The 14,184-nt window shown below is 36.2% G+C and overlaps 3 protein-coding genes across 4 annotated transcripts; 2 read left to right on the plus strand and 1 right to left on the minus strand.

Annotated features, from left to right (window-relative positions):
- Positions 1-2,884: 2,884 nt before the first annotated feature.
- On the plus strand, positions 2,885-3,819 carry LOC126709093 (translocator protein homolog). Its single transcript, XM_050409182.1, has one exon. It carries the CDS (start codon positions 2,950-2,952, stop codon positions 3,559-3,561), a length of 612 nt encoding a protein of 203 aa, XP_050265139.1. The 5' UTR covers positions 2,885-2,949; the 3' UTR covers positions 3,562-3,819.
- A 1,894-nt stretch (positions 3,820-5,713) lies between these two features.
- LOC126709050 (syntaxin-124-like) lies at positions 5,714-7,291 on the plus strand. Its single transcript, XM_050409129.1, has one exon. The coding sequence runs from the start codon at positions 5,952-5,954 to the stop codon at positions 6,858-6,860; it is 909 nt and encodes a 302-aa protein (XP_050265086.1). The 5' UTR covers positions 5,714-5,951; the 3' UTR covers positions 6,861-7,291.
- Positions 7,292-8,310: 1,019 nt separating this feature from the next.
- On the minus strand, positions 8,311-12,152 carry LOC126709572 (uncharacterized). 2 transcript variants are annotated; one of them, XM_050409864.1, is made up of 4 exons: positions 11,850-12,151; positions 11,720-11,751; positions 9,999-10,205; positions 8,311-8,843 (listed from the first exon to the last, which is right to left on the minus strand). In XM_050409864.1, exons 1-4 carry the CDS (start codon positions 12,076-12,078, stop codon positions 8,535-8,537), a joined length of 777 nt encoding a protein of 258 aa, XP_050265821.1. In that variant the 5' UTR covers positions 12,079-12,151; the 3' UTR covers positions 8,311-8,534. The 2 variants fall into 2 exon arrangements, with proteins under 2 accessions (XP_050265821.1, XP_050265822.1); XM_050409865.1 differs by having other exon boundaries at positions 8,641-8,843; positions 10,004-10,205; positions 11,850-12,152.
- Between the last annotated feature and the right edge of the window lie 2,032 nt (positions 12,153-14,184).

Raw genomic sequence — 14,184 nt, forward strand, 5'->3', positions numbered from 1 at the left:
TGCGGCAAGTCGAAGATTGGCCACACCTTGTCAAAATCCTAAAAATCCCCAAAAAAACCAAATTACAGAAATAGGGAAAAAAAAGGGTAGAATGGGGTACTTTGGAGGATTGAATGGGTCCACGGTGAGAAAAGAGAATGAAGTAAAGAAGCTGTTCGCCCAATTTAGGGTTTGAGTGAGGCAATGAAGGTGGGTAAGCCGGCGGTGGGCTGGGCAGGCCGAGTAGCGAGGGAGTGAGAGGGACAGAGTTTGAGAATTTTGACTAAGTGTTTGATTTCAGTGAGAGAGTAAATGAGAGACCCTAATTTTTGACCTAGTGTGCAAACCCATAATTTTTTGTGGGAACCCAAAGAGTTTTAGAGGGAATTTAGTATATTTTTATTGTAACAAAATTTTGACCTATTATAGCGGATTTAAAGCCGCTGCAATAGAGAAAGAGCAGGCTAAGGTTTATTATGACGAGAATATGACTTGTTGGGGCGAAACTCAAGCCTGCCGTAATATCTCTTTATGGATTTTTTTTAATAAAATAATATTTAATACTTCAAATTAATAAAATATAATTTAATAATTAAAAAAATATAATTTAATCATACAAATTAACTATAGGGAATTTAACCCGAAATTCCCAACCTGTGAGAAACAAAAATAGAGAAAAACACACGCCAAAGGAAAACAATCACACGCACAAGACAATATTTACATGGTTCGGCAATTTGCCTACGTCCATGGAGTTGCAGGGATTTCACTATTATCAGGGGAAAAAAAAAAACAAAGTGTGGCTACAGTTTTTTCACACTCTCTCAAGATGACAACAATAACAAAACCCTAATCACCAAAAACGATTTCTATATCCTGTGCATAGGATTTACATCAGGGGTATTTTGGAATAGGTGTACCCTATTCCAGCACTTCAAAAAGCACAGGGATAGGATCACTCCATAATGGTAAGGGTTGGAAAGATTCTAAGGAAAAAATCTCAAGGGAGAATGCTTTCAAAAAAGAAAATGGTCATAGGACAGTCTTCCCCATTTACAATAGGAAAATCAGTAATAGGGATCTTACTATCTTCAGGTACGTGGGAGATTTCATAAAAAAGAACTGTTTACCAAAGGCCTAACAGGACTGGCATAACAGTCCATTGGTAATGGTGGTCTGGGATGCAAAAAGCTGTCTTGTATCTCTCTTCTGGATGGATTCCTAATTGCCAAAATCCTGCTTTAAGGTCAAACTTTGAGAATACTTTTGCATTTGAAAGATGCTGAAAGAGAGCACTCTTGTTTGGCAAGGGAAATTTATCATCTGTAAGAAAATGGTTAAGATCCTGATAATTGATTATCAATCTGAGTTTTTCTCGGACTTGCTCAGAATGTTTGTTGACATAGAAAGCTTCACATGCCCATAGAGAGGTTGTAGGTTCAATAAGGCCTTCTAAAAGGAGGGTAGTTACTTCTTACTTTAAAAGGGTTTAGGTGGAATTGAATATGTAATGGCAGGAAAAATTCCACTTGGTTTAAAAGGGTTATAGTTAGGATGTATTATGGCTAATGGTTGGAGGTTTTGATAAGGAGAAATTGGTGAAAATGGAGAGGTCACCGGTATAGGCAAGTCTTTGTATAATGATTGTCGAGGTTGACTTATTCACCCACTACAGATTCAAAGCATTTATTCACTCTCGATAATGTTCCGACCATCTGAGATTAGGTATTTGATGAAGAAGATCAAATCCTATGAGAAGATCTCTACCTGTGAGAGGGGATCTGTGATTTACAGTTGCCACAATACGTGGATCCTCTATATCAATCACATCAGAACATTGGATTTGATAATCAAGTAGAACACTAAGGAGTTTGCTCTCAAAATTCTTAAAGAACCTTGTTTTCCATTGTTACCTTGTGGACGTTTAAGCTTGTGTTGGCGTTGTAGTCCTATTAGGCCTTTGGTAAACAGTTTTTTCTAAAAGAAACTGTCATAGCAAGTTCATCTTCAGAAGTCACCGATACCACTAAACCTGCCTTTGATCTTTCCCTTCGTAAATCCATTGCAAATAGGTTAGATTATTTGTATGAAATCTCCCACGTACTTGAAGATAGTAAGATCTCTATTACTGATTTTCTTATTGTAAATCCTTATACTGTATTCGATAAACCCCATAAGGGAAATCAGTAACCCTATCCTAGCGCTTTCGGGCTTCCTATACCAACGTTTTTGAAAAACGCCGCTATAGACCTCCTATTCCAGCGATTTGTAAAGCACCGGTTTTGAGCCGCCGTAATAAGATTTCCTATACTAACGTTTTCAAAAAGCGCTGGTACAAGCTTATCTATTACGGCGGTTTGTAAAAACGCTGGGAAAAAAATGTTGGGACAGGACGGTTTTTTTGTAGTCACCCACTTGCTATTGAACAAAACCTAAAACTAAAAGTCCAATCAGTAATTGAAGAAATACCTATGCTTTACACGTGTATATATATATATATATATATATATGATACATCTAACTCCATTTATTAATGTCCTTTATTATCCGATCACTGCCACCTATGCTAACATACATACGATTACTAAATTATCATTATGAGACAAGTAAAATGTCCCACACAGTTCTAATCTGCAGGGCTTTCAAAATCAAATAACAAAATGGCGAATGAATTTGGATGTATATACTATATACTATATAGAGCAATGCAACGCAGCAAAACTTGATTGCGCCATTTTTATGTCTCTTAATTTGCTGCATCAAAACTGAACACATACACTCAGCCATGCACACCCACGTGTGGCATTTCTGTCCACTTCTTATCACCTCCTAGCTACTCCCACATGTCACTCACTTGTAATATTTTCCACCGAGAAAAACACGGTCTTATCTATATATATTACCTCACCTACAATTCCTCCCAAGACACATGTATATACCTTTCTTCCTTGTATAGACGCTCACGCATTCATGGCTTCCCGGAACAATAACCTTGATACCACAAACACTGCTTCCATGGCTTCCCAAACCCTCAAACATCGTTCTAGGGATGATCCCAACATCATCACCACCACCCGCAACAACAAGAGCACTAAAAACAGACGTGAAAACAACATGGCCATGGCCAAACGTGGCCTTAGGTCACTTGCCATAACAGTTTCAATCCCACTTTCTCTTACCCTTTTGACCATTTACCTCACCTCCACTCACAGCTACGTTATGGTATCGAAGCCCTCTTGGTTCCCACCCTTGTGGGCCATACATATCACAAGCTTGGCTTCGAGTTTCTTGTTGGGTCTTTCAGCTTGGCTTGTATGGGCTGTAGGTGGGTTTCATCAGAAACCAACGGCTTTGTCTCTTTATTTGGCCCAGCTCGGGTTGAGTTTGGTTTGGCATCCGATTGTTCTTGGATCCGGGGCTAGTTGGGTCGGGTTGGCGGTGTGTTTGGCTACATTTGGGGCTTTGGTTGGATGTTTTCGGATCTGTAAGGAGGTGAATCCGACTGCTGGTGATATAATTGCACCTTGTTTAGCTTGGACTGCGTTTTTGGCTATAGTAAATCTTACACTTATTTTTCTTTGAAGTTCTGTAGGGTTTCTTTTTTTTTTTTTTTTTTTTTTGGTTCTCTATAAAGTATAAATAAGAGTATATACTTTGATGTTATTATCTTTCTTGTGTTTTTAGGTATAGTATATAGTTTTTTGTAAACATTTAATAATAGGTTACTCTCTCTTTTTATTCCTGAATATTAATAGGTTACAACTGGTTGCATGGTTTACGTTGCTATGTATTGTGTGTGTTGAAAAGGAAGATAATAAATAAAGATCAAAGTTGTTTCGATGTTCTGAAGTTAAACTTTGGTTTTAGCTAACTATGGTTCCTATCCTATGATATATATATATATATATATATACACGTAACATATTCAATCAACCAACCAGCCGATTAAAGTAATTTCATCCATTTGGAGGTGAAATTAGCATCAAATCTCGAAATGGGATCCCAATTGAGAAAAAGATTTTATATAAACTTAAGCTAAAGACCCTTGCAAGATTGCCACAAGCCACAGCACAACTCAGCACCTACAGCTGCACATATATATCACACCCCTTCACTTGCAAGGCCATCCTTAAGCCTTCAAGAGGTTAACACACACACATATATATTCAATGATTTTTATTTTTTATTTTTCAATCTCAATACTCATGTTTTGATCTTGGATTAATCTATTTTGGATCATCCCAACACAAGTGTTTATATGCCCAAATCAAAACACCAGCAAAATAAAACAGATGAGAAGTAATTGGCAGCGACATGACACATTGGAATATAATCTAATAAATAATGATAACAAAGGATGTTGATATCGACCGAAATAATAATAAAAATGTGTAAAAAATATAATAAGTGAAAATTTTGAAGTAGGAAAAAAGGTAATGCAAGCATATAACATTAGTTTTCATCAAGTGAAAATTGGATTGCCATATAAGTTTTTAGGAAATATAAGGTAAGAGGGTTAGTATGCATTTCAATACGTCATGTTCAAGTGATTGATTAATAATTTCACTAAAAATACTAATTGATTAATAATGATTTACTTAACTATGTAGCGATTTATGGACTGAAAAGTGGATTTTTTTTTTTTTTTTTTAAGTCATAGGTTAAGGAAATGAGGATAAAATATGTGACTTTTATTTCTTGAATTATTAGTGTCAGTTCGTGTTTTGATCTTGGATTGATCTAGCTGGGTCATCCCAAGACAAACGTTTAAGAAGTCCAGCTTGAAGAAATACAAGCTAAAGTAAAAAAGAAAGAGTAACACATGGTTTAAAGTTTTTAATATTATCCTCTTTTCTTAGGATAAATATTATGTAATAAGTCATAGACGAAAGAATAATGATAATGTAACATTGGCTGGGTTAATGCAGAAATTAGATGGTCATACGGTTTTTTAAGAAGGGTTGTTGACGTCCTTAGCTTAAGGTATTAATTTGTTAATAAACTATTTTTTAAAGAAACCATTTGGAAACATTTTAATACCACTTTTCATGGGAAAAAAAAAATGAAAAGTTGTAAAAAAAAGTGAGTTACTTTTTTTTTTTCAAAAAATAGTTCCTAAATTAATGCACTTATCGTATTCGTTAACTTTTTTTAAAATATATATATATATATTTCTTTTAAAAAATAAAGATTTAAAATGAAAAGTTGTAAAAAAAAGTGAACTACTTTTTTTTTTCAAAAAATAGTTCCTAAGCTAATGCACTTATGGTATTTGTTAACCTTTTTTTCCTTTTAAAATGTATTTAAAAATAAAAATAAAAGTTGAAACCGTTAACTCTTGTTTTATTTTTAAATATTTTTCCTTTCAAAAAATAAAAGTTTAAAGGTTAAGGGGGATAAGGGTTACTGCTTTCAATATATTTTGGGTGTAAATAATACTAAGATTTACTTCTTTTTATCGAGAGTAAATACAAAGTGTCCAGGAATTAGGAAATGCATTCAGTGGAATACAACCTAAAGAAGAGGAAGATAAAGCCCAACTATCCAGCAAATGTGACATGGACACAATGAAGGAAGACCTGGTCAAGCAAAGTAGTACCAATGAAGTACAAAATGCCACTTGTTGATTAGTGAGCAACTTTTGGTAAAACCAGCTTTTAATGGCTGGTCCTAATCTCAAATCAACTCAAGCCTCTAATACCTCCAACGCCACCAAAAATAAGGAAACTTCGCCTCACGTTCATTCTTTGTGACAGTTTTTTTGCATTTGCACCTTCTCTCTCTTCCTCCTCATTTGGCAGCACATATTGTAAGGATGAAAAACCATCATCATAAACTTCTATACAGCAAGGAACCAAAAACCACCATGTTACACTATTCATGCATTTGCATTCATTGCTGAACTTTTTGATAGAACCCCATTTTGCAAAACTGTACAATTTGTTAAGAAGAGCAAAAAAAACTCAGCCAAGATGAACGACTTGTTCTCGAGCTCATTCAAGAAATACACAGACCTGAAGCAGCAGGTTTTTCTGGATGACATGGAAGCTGGCAAAGAGAGTGTCAACCTTGATAGGTTCTTTGGAGATGTAGAGAATGTCAAGGAAGACATGAGGCAAGTTGAGAAGCTGTATAAGCAATTGCAAGAAGCCAATGAAGAATGCAAAACTGTCCACAATGCTAAAACAATGAAGGACCTTCGAGCCCGGATGGACGCAAATGTTGGTCAAGTCCTCAAACGGGTTAAAGTTGTAAAGGGAAAGCTTGAAGGCTTAGAACGTTCCAATGCAGCTAATAGGAACCTTCCTGGTTGTGGTCCAGGTTCTTCTGCAGATAGAACAAGGACCTCAGTGGTTAGTGGCTTGGGAAAGAAACTCAAGGACATGATGGATGATTTTCAAGGATTAAGAACCAGAATGACAGCTGAGTATAAAGAAACAGTGGAAAGAAGGTATTTCACAATCACAGGAGAGAAGGCAAATGAAGAAACTATTGAGAATTTAATATCAAGTGGGGAAGGTGAAAGTTTTCTGCAGAAGGCAATTCAGGAACAAGGGAGAGGTCAAATATTGGATACCATATCAGAAATTCAAGAAAGACATGATGCAGTGAAGGAGATAGAGAAGAACTTGATTGAGCTTCATCAGGTATTTTTGGACATGGCTGCTCTGGTGGAGGCACAGGGTCATCAACTCAATGACATAGAGAGTCATGTAGCGCATGCTAATTCGTTTGTGAGACGAGGCACTGAGCAGCTTCAGGAGGCCAGGGTGCAACAGAAGAGCTCTCGGAAGTGGACAGTCATAGCCATTGTTGGTGGTGCAGTGCTCATGTTTATCATCCTATTTCCACTCTTAAAAACTGTTATGCCTAAAAAGTGATAGGAAGAAGGCAAAAGTAAATATTTTCTTCACACACACACAGCATGTATTATGATTTTCATTCATCAGGAGAGAAGAAACAAAGAAGTTAGTTCTTACCACAAACCATGAAACGGTTTGGTTCCTTTCTGCATGTATAGAGATTTTTTAGTGTCTCAGGACTAATTTTCTGACATAGAGAGAACCAGAATTGGAATTGGGAGACATGGGAAACTCCTTGACTTTCAGGTATATATCTCTCAAATGAATTTCCGATTCAGATCTAACAGAATAGCATACATGAAACTCTTCTGCAAACCCCACCTCGTAATGGCTATTTTGCATTTAATTTGTTTACATCAATTACCATAGCAAGGGAAATGGCGATGTATTATATTATATTTAAAATTGGGAAGGCATTGTAACTGCAACTTGATACCCATTTTATAACGAAATTGCATTCAATCAGTTTTTCCTCTCCTCTTTGGTCATTTTTTTATGTCTGTGTACAGAAATCATGATAACAGTGTAAAGTGTAAAGAGCTGTGTACTCAAATATCGTGATATGAGGGTAGAAAGTTCCCATTATTGCATAGAAATTTTGAACCAATTATGTTGTTAATGAACCATTAACCTACCCTGCTTCCACCAAAACAAGGAAAAAGGGAAATCCTAAACAAACAAAGATTAAAGCCCCCAAAAAAAAACAAATAAGGGGGACTGGTCCAACTCATTCACCATACATTCTCAAGCTCCAGTCTTCTTAGGAATCACCTGTCCGCAATAACTCATTCTTATGGGGGCTGTAGACTCATCCAACACATACAGATTAGTGTGGCACCGAAACTTACCTGCATGGAACCTATTACCCTCTTCACACTTTAAAATATTTCGCATCCGCTCCTCAACAATTTATGGTAGTCTTCCCCCTTCAAACTCATCCGCACACATCAAAGGACGGCTACTGCCAACAAAATCGTCGAAACAAGCTCAAAACACAGATTAGGCTTGAAAGAGAGAGATGTTGGGCTTCCAATGGTAACAGCAGCCATTGTTGACATGACAGAGACATAGGAAGGTGTGCGTGTGTGTGTCTATATTCATGCAAGGGCGTCGCAAATGGGAGAACCACAATGCAACAACGAAGGTGGTGCGGTGGTGGCAAGCGCTATTAACTGTGAGGAGCTACAACATTACTATGAAACTATCATTGTTTAATGAAGGTAAAAGAATCTCTAGCTAAGCCAACCATCAAGAGTACCCAAGCTCAAGATACTCCTGTGTCTAATTGGGCAAGTGTGAAACTTTCTTATCAATGATCTACATAACTAGCGACATGGGATAAAACGCAATACATTATACTCTGAATCACCAAACTTCCTAGTCCACCAAAGGCCATCTTCGCATGTTTAGTTTTGCAATGATCATGGTGAAAATATTGTGAAGCTCTGGAAGTTCTGTAAAAAAATACTGCAAAAATAAAACGTACAACATTTGGAATAGATTCAAATTAAGGATCTCAGAAGTTTTTGTATAAGTCAGATTTGTCACTACACTCTTCAACATTCTAAATTGTATATTATTCTCAAGTCAAACCACATTTAAAGTACAAGTCCAAATAATCAAGAAGAATGAGAACTGCTCAAAAACAATAGAGCAGATGTATTTTGCAGCTCTAATGTGATGATTAACATGCTACTCAACCTTGCAGAGCTTCCTCAGTGTTACCGAGATTCTCCTCTTCTGATTTAGCTCCTGCCCTTCCCATATTTGAAGCCCTGGCTTGCGATTTATTTCATGTTTCCAACAGTAACGCGCTTCTTCAGACATGAGAACTAGAGATCCTGGTGTCAGATAAACAGGGATCTTTGTCATGGGTGGATCCATTTTGACGTCACAATCTGTTCGGTCAACTTGGGTGAAATGCATCACACATGATGACTCTAAGGAGACAATGGCAATTCCATCTTCAAAGCGCATAAGATCAACATGTGCACTGATACCCTGCACATACATGCTGAAATTGTCATCTCAATTTTATATTTGCATTGTGTGTGTGAGTGTGTTTATGAGCTGTGGTTCCCAACTGATTGTATTGTCCCATACACTAGTAACAGATAGTAACTAACAAGAAACAGTCTTTTGAACTACAAAATGAACAAAGAGCCAAAAGAAAATATAAACTGAAGAATGTTATACTACCCAAAGATGCAGAAACATTTTCTTTAATTAGTAATTACACACGCACACAATGGGTCTCAAACCCATTATCTCACCCTTCACCTTACTCTTACAATAGGAGGATGTGTCATTTGAATTAGAGATCGTTAACAACATTTTCATAACTATTCCAACCTTGTGTTACTATGATCAGACAAGTAATACACTGCACAATTCTAAATTGCATTAAGATGAAACTTATCTGCAGGGATTCATAAGAAATGGAGATATATTATTGATGTCTTAGTTGGGAACCTACAAAATGCCATGGAATTTTAAATGTATGCTGCAACCAAACTTGATTGCAGCATTTTCTTTCTCTTTGCTGCATCAAAATTGAATAAACCAAATGTATAAAACCAATATTCTCCATTGGTGATCTTTGCATGTTTCTTTTTTGGTTTCATTAAATTATTTATTACCTAATACCTATAAAATAATAAAATTAAAAACGCTGGATACACCAGACTACCAACATGACAAATGCTAAGGCTGCATTTTGATTTAAATTTTGAAGAAAACCTTTTTCCACACCCTTGCTGGGATTCAAATTCCAAACTAAGCAAAAGAGGGGGAGAGAGAACTAAAGTATCATTTTATATGTAAATTAATAACAAGCATTTTGAAGGTTCTACTGAAACAATGCTGACTTTTATTCGTATATTAATATATATTTGAGATTAGGAATCTTCATTAAATCAAATTCACGTGATTCTGGTTATACTCCCCTTAAAAACAAAAACAAAACAGAACAGAAAGACCAACAACAAATACAACCATCAAAGCAAATTCTAGAAAATCCCATGGCACAAGGGGTGAAATTGAACACAGTAAAAAAATATAAACAGATAAGCTCAAGGTACCAACTCGCTAAGTTCAACAACTTCATGAATACTAACTCTGTACAGCATGGCCTACATAGAAGAAGTCACATCGCACCTCACCTGGTTGGTATACATTTACAATGAGTTGGTCAAAGAGTGGCTCTCTCCGCAATAAATCTGATGGAAATGGACAGGCTTCTTTAGCTTCATCATAAGTTCCCAAGTCCACAGGATCAGAAGCAGGATCACATAAAAGCACCAGCTCGCGGATAGAGTTTGAAATTTCACTTGACCAAGCTGGAAGATCTCCAAACCTCATAGCCTGTGGAGAAAGGAATCGATAAGCTTATCTGAAACAACCTAAAGGCACAAGTTTGACATGCAATTGTCTTCATGACTGTAATTATGATCCCCAGTTTGCAAACAAAATTCTACAAGAAACCATAATCAAAATTCTTCATCATCTATATATATAGAGAGAGAGAAAGAGAGAGAGAGATGAAGAATATATATATATATATATATATATTCTTCATCATCTATCTTATTTCTTTCTTTTCCTTTTGCCTTTTCTTTTTCACTAATAAGTAAGCAAATATGCCAAGAGAGCACAAAGTGATGCAACTCAAGTACACAAGAAATTTCCAAGAAAGACAACACTTAAGAGGAAGAAAAACAAAAGGACCAAAAAATCCTTCGAATGGAAGAAAGATTATAAGATCTTGAAATAGAAGTAAGGAGACTAGGAAAGGGACAAGATTAATAAACTTTGTCCAAACACATAAAAACAAGCACAAGGTAACTCCTCCCTTGCAGGGTTTTAGCTTGTCTCCTTGCATTGCCAGATCAACATCCTCTTCATCCATCTCAATGTTTTCCATTTAATTTTAGTAACTTAAGAAACATTAAGAGAGGCAAGACTACACAATAAAGATGAATTCATAATGAAAATTCCAGGCAAGCTCAAAATTTATACAATGAAGAAATCTAAGAAAAACCATAACATAAACATCACAACACGTTATTCAAAAAAGTCCAAGTTGTGTGCTCTGTTGCTAGTGAACCAATCTGCCTTCAAATATCAAACGCTAGAAACCATTACAAGGTGCAAACAGTAGATACGTCAAACACGTCTAACGATAACATATCCTCAAGAACCACCAAACTAATTCCTAGCGTTCTAGATTAAATTTGTTGAGTACTCTCGCTCAATTAGTGAAAGAGTAAACAACTACCCCATCAACTTTAAAAGGAATTTATCACCCTTAAAGAATACCCACATATAGTTTGTGATTTTTTTTTTTTTTAATGACATGGAACCTCACCAAGGTAGGGCCTTTCAGACCCATTCTTGGGGAGTAAACCACGAATAGTTTGCAATATTCCTAACACCCAAAATGTCCAATGGATCAAACTCCTACAGGTAACTATCTTAGGCATTTGATTCAAGAGTGAAAGAACAATAATCAACCAACTTGGCAAGACAACATATGACATGAAGTGTAAGCGGAGTTGTACTTCTCAGCCAGGTCCCCAACATACTTTTACACATTCTACACTACAAGAATTGAAATATCAAATGTATGATAATTACAAACTGGGCAATCCTAAAATTATAATAATAATAATAATAATCCCATGAGAGACTTTGGACATATTAAAAACATTGTACCCTGTCACAGCATTTCCAGTAGCCTAATTCAAGGTTAAGGAAAATAACAACCTGAAATTTAAGAAAATTTAAATGGTGGGAGCTATTGCAAATTACCATAGGAACTATCATAGGATCTGCTAGATGATCTCATTTTAACATTAACATTAAGATATAGTACGGACCTGGTTGTGTGAGGGTTCAGTGAACCATCCTTCTGCAAGTGCAAACACACACGTTAACAATAGTGTGTCAATGTGGGTGAGACCCAGTTGAGCAAAAACGTAGTACATAGCAAGAGTGAAACGCACGCACCGTTTAGAATAGCGGAGACGAGGGAAGATTGTTGTCGAGGAGAGAGGAAGTCTCTGCACAACCAAAGACCTTTGATCTCTTTGATTTGTTCCCAACTCGGGTTTTGATGATCTTCTTCTTCCTCCAATTCCAATTGAGGTTGTTGTGTTTGTTGTTCGTTGTCGTCGCTGTCCGATGAATCGCCGAACACTTCTTTGAAAAGTGCCTTGTTGTTGTTGTGATCATCCATTTCAATTTGATTAAAAATGATTCTGACAAGGCTGAGAGAGAGAGAGAGAGAGAGAGAGAGCGATAAGAGTCAAAGAGTGGAGGAGGAAATCGTATCGTTGAAACGACGTCGTTTCCTTTATCATTTTTTTCCAGTTCATTTCGTTTTTAGATAGTTTTATAGAAAATGTATTTTGATAAATGGCTATTTTTTTTAAAACATCATTACTAAAATAAATAGAGCGTAAATAAATAAAGCTTCATTGTCTTTTCAATTCATGTCGTTTGCCATCTAAGTGCATCATTAATTTCTGCTGTTTATCTTCCACAGTCCTTTTCTTCGAGGTTTCAATGTTTGACTTGAATAATGAGCTCAAATTTTCTTCTTCTTTTTTTCCAATATATTTATTTATCATCATATATTATTTTACATCTAAATAGAATTATTTAAGAAAAAAAATCTTATCCCATACCTATGTGTATTTGGCATTGGCATGTAAGAGCATTAGCATTGGAGAATGCTAATACCATATATAAGGGAAATTTGGAATTTTAAGCCCCAAAACCATCTGCATTAGAGAATGCTAAATAGCAGTATTGTTAAAAAATAATAATATTTTATCTGACTCTCTCTCCTCTGTCTTTCATCTCTCATCTCTATCTCTCATCTTTGTCTCTCCATCGCCGAACCCAGCACCATATCACGCCATCCGCAACAGCCACCCGCAAACCAGCACCACAGAGCACAGCCACTCTATCGCTGAACCCAAAACCCGCAACCTAGCACCACAAAGCACAGCCACTCCATCACCGAACCCAGCACCCGCAACCCAGCACCATATCATGCCATCCGCACGGCGAAACCAACATGGCGATCCACGACCCACAAATTCGCGATCCACGACCCATGATCCATAACCGGAGTAGTGCAAGTACGAGCTCGTCATGAAGCGAATGAAGTTTTGGGTTTTATTGAAGCCGAGTTGTGAAATTTAGGATTTTTTGTTTGTGGGTTTTGTTGATTGATGCGTTTTTGGTTGATCTATGAAGTTTTGGGTGTTTGAGTTGATGGTTATTGTTGGACTATTTCACCACCTCGCCGGAAATGAAGACTCCGGCGGAAGTTATAGATGGAAAAGAGCTGAAAATGAGAAAGAGGAGAGAGATGGGAGAGAAAAGATATAATTTTGATATATATAATTTTATTTTTTAAATATATTATTTTAATGAGTAAAAGAGGAAAATAGAAGTTTGAGATGTGGAGGTATTGTAAAATAGGATGGTATAATGATAAAGTGAGTTTTTAGAATGGTAAAATAGAGTAACATTAGCATTTTCCAATGCTAATGCTCTAAGTTATATCTAAGGATGGCAATTTTCCCCGCCCTTCCTCGCTCTTCCCCGCTTTGCCCCACGCGGGTTTTCCCCGGCTTGCAAAGGTGGTGGGGCGGGGATGGGACAATATTTTAGCTCCGCACCACGGGACGAGATGGAGATAGGTTTAAACTTTTTAGCCCCACTCCGCCCCGCCCCGTCCCGTATTACTAAGGGTTATAATTGTAAATTTTTCATACCTTAAAACCCTACTATTTAAACAAACATATTAATATTAGCTTATTTTATTCTACCCAATGTGATTCTCTGCCTTTATTTTGTTATGTGTTATACTATAAGATTTTTTTTTTTTTTTTTTTAATGATTGTCTTGTTAAACACTTAGATATATTATTTAATTTTTTCTAAAAATTGATTTGATAGGATAAATTCAGTTGTAATTTCAAATATATTTTTATTAATGAAATATGTTTCATTAAAAAAATTGTACTAATTGTAGGCCAAATTAACAAAAAGTAGAGTTTTATGGGGACGGGATGGGGCAGGGCGAGGATGGGTTTAAACTTTCTAGACCCACCCCGCCCCACCCCTCCCCGTCTCCACCCCGCTCCGCATTGCTAAGGGTTATAATTGTAAAATTTTTATACCCTAAAACTCTACTATTTAAACAAACATATCAATATTAGCTTATTTTATTCTACCTAATGTGGTTCTCTGCCTTTATTTTGTTATGTGTTATACTATGAGATATATATATATATATATATATTTTTTTTTTTTAATGATTGTCTTGT

The sequence above is a fragment of the Quercus robur genome, chromosome 12 (assembly GCF_932294415.1).
Source record: "Quercus robur chromosome 12, dhQueRobu3.1, whole genome shotgun sequence".
Lineage (NCBI taxonomy): Eukaryota > Viridiplantae > Streptophyta > Magnoliopsida > Fagales > Fagaceae > Quercus > Quercus robur.

Bases quoted from the DNA above. Each gene is read 5' to 3' on its own strand.
- LOC126709093 (XM_050409182.1), top strand. From the start codon at position 2,950: ATGGCTTCCCGGAACAATAACCTTGATACCACAAACACTGCTTCCATG.
- LOC126709050 (XM_050409129.1), top strand. From the start codon at position 5,952: ATGAACGACTTGTTCTCGAGCTCATTCAAGAAATACACAGACCTGAAG.
- LOC126709572 (XM_050409864.1), bottom strand. From the start codon at position 12,078: ATGGATGATCACAACAACAACAAGGCACTTTTCAAAGAAGTGTTCGGC. The intron at 11,752-11,849 runs GTGCGTGCGTTT...TTGCACTTGCAG, and splicing joins CGTCTCCGCTATTCTAAACG to AAGGATGGTTCACTGAACCC. The intron at 10,206-11,719 runs GTCCGTACTATA...CTTTCTCCACAG, and splicing joins CTGAACCCTCACACAACCAG to GCTATGAGGTTTGGAGATCT.